Here is a 10701-nt window from a genome sequence, read left to right as displayed (position 1 = left end):
GCCCCGTTAGTGCCAGGTCATGTTTCTTTGTTTTTGGCATTTTTATTTGACTCTTAAGTGAAATGTGTGGGAAGAATTAGGAGTTGGGCTGTAAGACCAGAGGCAGGCTGCATTCCAGTCATTTTAATCTGGTGTCCTGCTGAGGGGTGGCATACCTAGTTCATGATTTATAAGGGTCTTGGGCTTGGAGACGGGAACCCATTAAGTGCTTTCTGCAAAAGCTGAGCCAACAAGCTGTGAGCCCAGTGGGGAGGCTCCATTGTTGATGGGCCCCATCTGGGACCTGTTGGGTGAAGTCATGCTAATCACAGCCTTCCAAGCTATTCAGCCCTTCTCCAGCTCTCCTTGCCCGTGTTGGCGCAGGATGTGTGCTCTCCTCCTAAACCCTTAGCACACTCTGGAACGTCATATTCTGTTTGCTTGTCTCTCTCCCCTAGGGATGGGGCTTCTAGGGGTGGGGATGGGTCTTCGCTGTGTAGCCCCAGCACCATGCCTGGCAAGTGGCAGGTGCCACGCAAGTGTTTACGGAGAGAACATGCTTGAGAGGGTTTGCGGGAGAAGTAAAAGTTCACAACCGTTAGGCTTCAAAATGGTAACAGGGGAGACGACCTTATTTTCCTCTCAGTGGAAGATGAGGAGCCATTGAGACCCCGGGGAGGCTGGGAGGTGGCCTTGGAAGTGTAGGGAGCACAGTGAGAACGTAGCTGATGTTCCTGCATCTTTATTCCCCCCTCCAATCCTGAGAAGCCTCGTGCTTCCACACCACTGCTTTTCATCCCTGTCGCCCCTCCCTACTCACTGGGTCCCTTCATCAACAGCAGAATTGGAATCAAATCTTTCATTCTTCATACTTTCCTATACTCTCTACTTTAAAAATAATGAGCATATATTATTAGTAACATGAGGAAAATAATAACTATTGCTCTATGACAAGAGTGTATTTTCGTTTAGTTGTCTATTTGGGGGATTAAAGAGAGGCTACAGGTGAAGTACCAGCCCAGGTCCTGGCAAGTATTTGGGCTTTATTCACTATTTCTTCTCTCCTGTTCCTGCCTGGCAATTCTTTCACTGTCCAGTCTGTCACAGGTGTGTCCAGCTACGGTTCTTTCTAACCACCGCATAAGTGCATGCTTCTCTCTCCCACCTCTTGGCATCTAAATTCCTAAGTATGTGGCTAGTCATTAACTTTCTTATTCTTTTTTCGTTTTAAATTGGAGTATAGTTGCTTTACAATGTTGTGTTAGTTTCTGCTGTGCAGCAAAGTGAATCAGTTATACATATACATACATCCCCTCCTTTTAGATTTCCTTCCCATTTAGGTCACCACAGATCATTGAGTAGTATTTTCTTACTCCGACAGGCGATTTGCTTTTTATTATTTTTCAAGATTTTATAAGTAATATATATTCTTTGTAAAACATATAACATTAAAAATTACAAGGATAAAAGGTAAATTCACCTGAGATTCTATCATGTTGAGATAGGTTGCTATCGTTTCATAATCTTTCATGCATATAAACGCACACAGAATTTTATATAAATGCAATGGGACCAGAACACTTTTCCAGTTATATGTATTTATTTTCAGTTTTGCTTATTCTCTCCACTTCTACAATCCCTGTGACCATTCTCTCCCCTTCAAATACAGTCTAATGTGAATATTTTTATACATGTTCTACATGTACAACACACACACACATATATATACACAATCATGGACTCATAAACGAACCTACAAAATGAGCTTTTGCTAATGTTTGTTTTTATCAAATGGATTAAAATTATTTATGCTTTTCTGATTATTGCTCTCATTTGCTAATATATTGAGGTAATGCTATATAATATTTAATGATACAGATGTTCTCCAGTTTGTTAATCTGTTAAGGCTTTGCCTTAATTTCACTTTTTCCCACTGGAAAATATTGCTGCAGTAAACATTCTTATATATCTATCTATACATTTCAAAGCTTTTATTTCACTAGGAAGGGTGTTTAGAAGTGAGATAGCTGAATCAAAATATGTTTAAGTTTACAGTTATTGCCACAGTACCCTCAAAATAAGTTGTGAAAACTTACATTTCTACCAAAATTATGTGAGAAAATTCTTTCCCATGTATTCTAACCTGTGGCAGATATAATCACTATTTTGTGCTTTTGCCAATCCATCAGTGAGAAATGCCATCTCATTGTTACTTTAATTTGCATTTCTCTGACTACATAGTGAGATCTCTTTTTTTTTTTTTTTTTGGCTGCGCCCCGTGACATGTAGGATCTTAGTTCCCCGGCCAGGTATCGAACCTGTGCCCCCTGCAGCGGAAGCCCAGTCTTAACCACTGGACCACCAGGGAAGTCCTACATAGTGAGATTAAGTAGCTGTTTTTTTCATTTACTGATTTATGTTTAATTATTAAATATTTCTACTATACAGCAAATTTGAGAAAAAGTATACCATATTCTTATGTGCTCATCACCAAGATGAAACAGGCGTTTAATATTTTGCCATAACTGCTTCAGATACTTTTCTTTTTCCCTGTATTTTCAATCAACACCTCTCTCTTTCCTCTGTCTTAATCTGCTTTAAGGAATTCAACCACACAAGCCACTCCTTCCCCTCTTTCCCTCTCTATCTGATCTCAGGCGGCCTCGGCCTGCAGCAGCTTGAAGCAAGGTTTCGGTTCCCGGCCAGAGATTGAGGTTGGGTCGTGGCAGTGAGTGCTGAACCCTAGCCACTAGACCAGTGGCCAGTGACACGGCCCTGGCCCATACGGCTTTGCAGAAATGAATTCCCACAAAGGCGAAAGTAGTGAAACAAAGTGTTTATTAGGAGGAAAAAGAGTACATGTGGATAGACACACAGGAGGACTCGGAGAGAGAGTAGTGCCCTCGTGGTAGTTTGAATCACTTATAGGGGGCATTTCTTCCCGGTTTCCTTTGGCCAATCATCTTGCTTTGCCTGGTTCTGAGTCCATATTTGGTTTATCTCAGGGTCCGCCCCTGTGTGTGCATGCATCTCTTAGCCAAGATGGATTCCAGCAAAGAGGCCTGTGGGTAGGTTGGCATCACTCCCTTTTTGACCTCCAAGGAGGCTTTCTGTGCTTGTGTAGTCGGGAAGGTCTCCTTGACTTTGAGAATGACATGTGGTCTGTATCTTTTATCTGGGCAGGGCTCAGCCTCTCCTATTAGCCTCCTGTTATCTTCATCTTAGAGGACAAACTCCAGCTGCTTAGTCTGGGGCTCATCTATGTCCTTCCTCAGTTGTGCCTATCCGTCCATGAGATTCTTCTTTTAAAAAACTTTTACTGCATATCTATTTATGCACAAAAAAAATATGTAATTGCCTTCAGTTATACAAATATGCACAGTCTTTTAAATTCAATAGTATGTTTTTAGGATGTGTGCACACTGCTACAAGATCGTTTTAAGTGCTGCACACAAATTTTGTGTGACTAAATCAGTTTATTCAGTTCTCTGCTAAAAGGATGGTTAGACCCGTTCCCACTTTTTCACTATTACAAGCAGTGCAGTGAATTTCCTTTTACCTGCCCTCTCGTGCACACGTGGGAGGTTTCCTAGGACAGACGCTTGTGTTCACTGAGTCATAAGGCTCTTACATTTTTGATGTGTCGGGATATTGTGTAACACTCGCCAGAGCATCTGTCCTGTTTCCCACCAGCATGGGAAGAGTCCCTGTTTCCCCATATCCTCATAATAAATGCCTAGTAAATCTGAGTGACAGATGTTATCTTGCTTTAATTTTGCATTTCCCTTAATTACTAGTGAGGTTCAGTCTTTTCTCATGTATCTAATGCCATTTGAGTTTCTGTGAATTGGCAATTCAAACTCTTTGGCTATTCATCTACTGAGTTGTACTGATATTTTTCTTATTGATTAAAAATATATATTTATTTATTTATTTGGCTGCACCAAATAAATCTTAGTTGCGGCATGCAGGATCTTTTAGTTGTGGCACGTGGACTCTTAGTTGCAGCATGCGGGATCTTAGTTCCCTAACCAGGGATTGAACCCACGCCCCCTGCATTGGGAGTGCAGAGTCTTAACCACTGGACCACCAGGGAACTCCCTCTTATTGATTTTTATGAATCCTTATATTCTGAATATTCTTTCTCAACAAAGTGAATACCACTTTTTTGGGTATATAAATTGCAAATATTTCTACCACTTTATTGGTTGTCTTTTCCATTTCTTTAAGGTGATTATTTTTTAGTGAGCTTAAACGTAACCGTTTTTTCCCTGGTTTGTGGTCTCTGTGCCTGGTTTAAAAACTCCTTCCCTGACTTGATTTCATAAATATATTTTCCTAGATTTTTTTCTAAATATTTTACATATATTGCTTTTTAACACTCAGATGTTTTCATCTGTGTGGAATTTATCTTTCGTATATTGTGTAAGATAAGCGCATAATTACTTCTTTTCCTATGTGCTTTTCCCCAGCACCATTTATTGGAAGTCTGTCTGGTCGCCATGATTTGTAATGTTGACTCTTGCAAATAACAGTCTCCGGCTCGCTTCAGTGGCACGTGTACCAAATATTCTTTTTTCTGAATGTGTGTACTTCTAGGTTCTTTGCGGTGTTCTATGGATCTAGTTTTCTATCTCTACGCCAATCCACACTTTTAATTATGACGTTTCCAGGCGCCTCGTAGTTTGAATGTTCCATCTTTCTCCTTCTCTTCTTCTTCGTTCTTTCTCTTCTTTTTTCTAAAATATCATATTAAACTGTATTGGCTATTCTTTTTTTTTTTCTTCTTCCATAGGAAATTGGGGATCACTTTGTCAAATTCCACAGAAAACTCTCCTGCAATGATTTTTACATCCACTTAATTTAGACATAATTTACGCACAACATAAAGAACCCATCCTAGGTGAACAATTTCATGAGTTTTGTCATTTAAATACACGTTTGTGACCTTTGAATTTTTAAAGTCCAATTTGTCATTTTATTCTTTTACAGGTCATGCGTTTGTTCTAGTATCCAAGAAATCTATGCCTAACTCAAGGACGCAAAATTTTCTCCTGTCTACATTTATTTTATTTTTAAAAATATTTTCTTCTTAAATAACCACAATCACTTGCTGATGGGGTGTGTGCACCACTTCTCAAAACTTGGAATCGGATGGACATCGTCACCTTCATTTCCTGTTCCGCACTTACTTTCCCTGTAGTACTTGCTTTTGTTTTGTTTGGCTGTGCCGTGTTGTTTGCTAGATCTTAGTTCCCCGACCAGGGATTGAACCTGGGCCTATGGCAGCGAAAGCACCAAGTCCTAACCACTGGACGGCCAGGGAATTCCCACCTCCCGTGTGCAATTAAATATGTGTAGTTTCTTTTATGTCAGTAGTAGCTCAATAAAGCTGTAAAAAATAACAATGCTAAATGTTTGATGGAAAAGAGTTTCCAAGTGATTTTAGTCTGCCATTTTGCTAGAATCCAAATGGTCTTCTTTCAACAGAGAAGGTTAGATTCTGTAAGCATTTACTAGAGGTTTGAGCATATTAAAATACTAATTTAATTTTGGGAGAATTTTAAAAAGAAATAATTACTGTAGAGTGTTTGAAGAGGACAGTATATACAGGGTTTTGTAATGAGAACTAAGATCAAATCTTGGTTCTGTCATTTCCTTCCTGTGTGTTCTTAGATAAGTCACTTAACTTCTCTGAGTCCCAGTTTCTTAATCTATAAACCAGGAATCATATCCACATAGCAGAGGTTTATAATGATAATAAAAATTGCATTTGCAAAGAGCCTTCTAGAGGGCCTTGCCTAACATACAAAGCCAAGAACTATTAGTTTCTTTTTTAATTTTACATAGCTAGACCCCCTGACAGAGTCACTCTTTAGCATATGTGTATTCTACACCCTTTCCTGGCTACAACACAACACAGCCCTTAGGAAGCGTAATACGAGATAATCTCCCAAACTCCAAGAGTAGGTTCTACGAATTGTTCAATTACAAAGTTGGCCTGGGCTATTCAGCGTTCAGAGCAAAGCCATTTTTATTGTAATGAAATTTTAAAAGGCAGTTACATTAGTTACACATATACACAACTGACTTAATAACTGTTAGTCATAGAGAACATTCAAGAAATACAAATGATGATTTATCCACAGCACAGTTCACATTCATAAGAAGAAAGGTTAAAAGAGAAACGATTAAGTGCTTAAATTGTCCACTGAAGCTCATCTGTGAACTCTCTCGCTTTTGAAGGAAAATGAGATTGTTACTGGAAGCAAGCTGCCCTGTTCCTGTGAGACCTCCCTTTTCCCACCTCCACAGTCATTGGCCCATAGGCTCTGGCCCCAAGACCCAGGCACACCTACATGTGAAAATGTGCCTGCATCGTGGTGTGATGCCGCTTCAAGTTGCCCCAGACGCCAGGCAGCCGAGGAAAAGAAGGACAGCCAGTTCCCTTCATTTACAAGATGAGGATCTGGCATGGGGGGAAGGGTTGGAACAGACAAGTTGGGTTGTCCTGGCAAGTCAGGACACAGCGACCTCATGACCAAACCCATACTTTCTAGTAGAACAAGGAGCATTTCCATCCTGACTTGCCACTGGCTAGAGCTGTTAGGTGACCGGCTTGGTCTTGCTAATACGACAGGTCATAACTGTTAGGGAGCAGGTGGGCCCAGGGGGGAGAGGTTCACTGCTCATCTGCTGGCCCAGGTACTGATGTGGCCGGAAGGGAACGCACTCACTTCCCCGGGGCCTGACTCATCTCTTGGCCAAGCCCGGCCGCAGCACTGATAGTGTCCAGGGTGGCTCGTCTGGGGAACATGGTCTCTTTATTGGCACAGGAGATCCACGCTCCCTGATGTCAGTTCCATCAGCTATCAGAATCCTACTCGTTGCAACAGGTATTCAGGAAACAACAGAAGGGTTGAATTTGATAAACCGGGAAGCAGAGAAGAATGTGGCTGTTCGTGATGCTCTATTGCTCCCTGAAACCAAAACTAAAGACAAAGCTAGTGGGGAGCAACACAGAGGCAGGGTGTTCTAGAACCTCTGGAGCCACTGTCACAGTTCCCTAACCAAGTCCAGCCGAGCCTCAGCGTGGCTGCGTCTGTGTCCTCACCAATAGTTCGGGCAGCCACCGCCCGGCCCTTTTGGGTGGAAAGCCTTCTGCTTGCTCAGCCTAAGGAAAGCCAGCCGAAGGCCTAGTAGCTGTGAGGTGAGGTGTGAGTGAGGAAGAGAGTCCCAGAGCCAAAGTCCTAGGTGCCGCTCGCCTTCCCAACCCAGCTTTGCCTCCGTCTCCAGTAGGAGAGATATCAGGGCCGAAGGCCACGCCGACGCAGGGTCCGTGGGCATCCTGGCCTCCTGGCTGGGCGGGACTGGCGAGGGAGGTTCTTCTGCAAACTGGGGTAATTAGACCCTCTAGGGCTTTAATTCTCACTCCAGTTTGTCTTAAAATTCCTTGGGGAGAGAATCCCTTGGATGTGGGATCCGCTGGGTCTTCTCTGTTCCTTAGTGGCCACATGGTGGCTTCTAAGAATCACAACCAAAGAGTGGAATGGGAAATAGGGAAAACAGAGAACTCGAGCTGCGGGCCAGACTGCAGTCAGACACCCCCCGCGGGCTCCGGGGATAAAGCTGGAAGGGGGACGTTGGGCCTATTTAGTCACGATGCTCCCCCTTTATGTCTGGCTTTCAGTCGCCCATGAATCCTCGCCTTCTAGGACCAAGAACTGAGTGGTCCTCACCCTAGATGCTGTGTAAGTGGGTGAAGTAGATGAAAGGTCCCTGGGGGCGAGGCTGTCCTCCTCTGTCCTTTTGCATCCCCTCGGCACCCAGCACAGCCCAGGTGGGCTGGGCCTAGTTGGCGTGCCGACCAGTGTGTGCCCCTCAGAAAATCCCCAAGTGCCCTCCGAAACCAGAAGGAAAGACAAACGTACCCCCATCCCCCGTCAAACTTCCAAACTCAGAGACTAAATGACACAAAAAGTCCATTTTCATTTCACTGAGAAACCATTCTTTGATCCAAAAGCTATTTTTGTGCCTTTCTGGGAAATAATTAAGCCCACTGCCTGGGGCAAGCTCAGGGCTGGGGGTAGGGGTGGGCAGAGGTGGCCCCAGGGGCAGGGCACGCCCGGGAGCCCCTTCTGGGTCTGGTACTGACAGGGTGTGTGGAGTTTCAGCCACTTGCCATTTTCCCAGAAGCTAAAAGGCTCCTAAGGGTAAAAGGATATCATGTGCGTCTAAACCCCACATCCAATCACCACTATATACAAAAGGATTAAGAGCCACTCTAGAAACTGTAAAGTCAGTGTTAATTTAGAGCCTAGAAACTGGGATCACACAAAGCTACCGGACAAAGGTATTCTCCTGAACAATGGTGGACTTTTATAGCTGGAGCTCTCCAGGCAAGACTGGGCACACACCCCCCTCTGGATGCCAGCCAGGGCTGGGGTTTTAATGCAGAACTTTCAGAGGATGAGAGCAAACACCGTCCCCCCGCTCCTTCCTGCAGGCCAGGCTCACTCCCCGCTCAGGCAGCCCAGAAGCAACTCCATTCTGCCTGGCCCATCAGAATTACGGAAGGAGGGATACAAGGGTTGTTTCCCAGCCAGGTGCCTGACAGGGGTCGGCCGGAAGGGAAGCCTTTCCCCGTGGATGGGCTCCTCCACCTGCCCCGAGGCAGCCACGCACCGGTAGCGTTTCTCCCCTTTAGGAGTCGATGAGCTGATGGGATGCTGATGCAGGACAGGAGGGTGACCATCAGGAAAGGAAGAGAACACGAGAGTTTCCTTCCTTAGTGTCAAGGGCATGCGAGGGGCAGAGGTAAGTAAAAATGGAGGGATGGATTCTTAAACTGATCTCCTCAAATCTGAGGGAAACACAGCAAGTCAGGGACCGGGGGCTCAGAGGTCAGCCAGGTAGAAGCTTCTAGAAGTCAGCTCTTACTCTGTCTTGAGACCACCTGAGGAATTCAAGGCCCTGGTGAGTATGCGGCAGAACCAGAGCTGGAACCAAAACCGGAGCCGGAGTCCCGCAATCCCCACCTCCCCCCCCGCCGCCTCCGCCCCCCGAGAAGCCACTGTTCCCAGCCGGCTGGGGAGAGAAGGCTCGGGCGGCCTAGTGGGGAACGTCTCAGAGCTGCCACCTCCACGCACAGGGCTCACCCCTCAGTCATCTCCAGAGGTTGGTCCCAGGAAAGCACCCTGTGCCACAGAAGGACCGGGAGGCCTGGGTGCCCTGCCCTCCCCCTCACACCCCCATGGTGGCCAGGGTCTCTGTGAGCTCAACTGGTGCCCCCTGCAGCCATCGGGCGGGGACAAAGCCTGGCTCTCGCCAACAGGGCAAGGACGAGAAACCCTGGCGGAACCAGGAGAGGCTGCTCTTCAGACACAGAGAGGAAAGGGTGGGCGCTCTCGTGGACTCTGCATCTGCACGCGGGGGGCTTGGACCAAACAACTGACCCATCAAAGTGAGCAGCTCCCGGCCAGGGCTCCTGGGGACGCTGTCAAGTGCCTGTCTGCTCAGTTCAGCCTGTCCGCCCGGCGCCCAGACCCTGGGCCCTGCCTCCTCCGGCCACAGGGGGGTCCTGCTCAGCTTGGACGGGGCTGCACATCCGGGATGTCACTCTCGCCACACACCCTGGATTCTAGACCCTCACTGTGGCCGCACACGACAGACACGGGGCACAACACATCCATCAGGACAAGGATTCACATCACACGGCACCAAGTACACATGTCTCACGGCATGACGGACGCACAGACAGACGTGGCTGAGACAGGGCCCAGAGGAGCCGGCGTCCCCCCCGGTGTCCCCAGGCTCCTCCTCTCCGGCTCCGAGAACAAAGCCTGTGCACCCTGCTCACCTCTTTCCCCAACACTCCCTAAGCCCCACCCGGACACAGGAGTTAAAGGCCAGAAGAAACCAGATTCCAGCTTCCTGGGCAGGCCTGAGGGTGCGGCTTGGGCTCTCTGAGCTGTAACTGAACTTTTTATAGATGAAAATTGTCTAATATGAGATTATTCACAACCAGATTTTAAGAATCCAATGGGCTCGCCTCCCAAGCACAGACAGGTAAAATACAATAAATACAACCAGCCCCCGACGTCTACCAGGCTCCTGGTCGGTGGCTGCGCAGCTGCAGCTGTGGGTTAGAAGCTGAGCAACACCATGGCAGTGAGGGGAACACGGGGGGCGAGATGTCTTCTGCTGGGGGGTCCTGCGGCAGGGCAAGCAGGGCGCGGGGGGGCCCCGTGCACGTGGGCGTCGATGTCACAGCATGGGGGGCACTGCCTGGTGGAAGCCTCGCTCTGTCCGCAGCTACTCAGAAAACGGCGGGAACATGCCCAGGTCGGCAAAGTCTTCGATGTTATAGTTGCCGGTCCCCTGGGTTGGATCCCCTGGCATGGGCAGCATGTCCTGCAGGAGAGAAGACAAGACAGCGCAGCGGAGTGGGCTCATCCTCCTGGGCACCGGCACGTCCCAGGACCCCAGCCGGCCAGCCACCCTCACGGTCATCTCTCTAAGGGGGCGGCCCAGGAGCACGCCACCGGCCACCTGAGGGATGCTCTGAGACGGTCCTCAAATGTCTGAGATCCTGGGAAGCTGTCATTCCAGCACACAAACACAACTTCAGGACACGACCTTTCTCTATTTAAAACGGAGCCAGGACACAGGGTGGATGAGAGGCCCACTGGTGGGGAGAACCCAGCTTGGTGCCAAGCAAGG

The 10701-nt window shown here is 47.0% G+C and overlaps 1 protein-coding gene across 6 annotated transcripts in view; it reads right to left on the bottom strand.

Moving 5' to 3' along the window:
• Positions 1-5995: 5995 nt before the first annotated feature.
• ARNT2 (aryl hydrocarbon receptor nuclear translocator 2) overlaps positions 5996-10701 on the bottom strand; it is a 198052-nt gene continuing 193346 nt past the window's right edge. For all 6 annotated transcript variants that reach the window (XM_061179804.1, XM_061179805.1, XM_061179803.1 and 3 more), the window contains one exon: positions 5996-10392. In XM_061179804.1, the coding sequence (XP_061035787.1) occupies positions 10294-10392 (99 nt within the window). In that variant the 3' untranslated portion in view covers positions 5996-10293. The remainder of the gene's footprint in view (positions 10393-10701) is intronic.

Source organism: Eubalaena glacialis, chromosome 2, assembly GCF_028564815.1.
Source record: "Eubalaena glacialis isolate mEubGla1 chromosome 2, mEubGla1.1.hap2.+ XY, whole genome shotgun sequence".
NCBI lineage: Eukaryota > Metazoa > Chordata > Mammalia > Artiodactyla > Balaenidae > Eubalaena > Eubalaena glacialis.
This window is presented reverse-complemented; position numbering and strand designations above follow the sequence as displayed.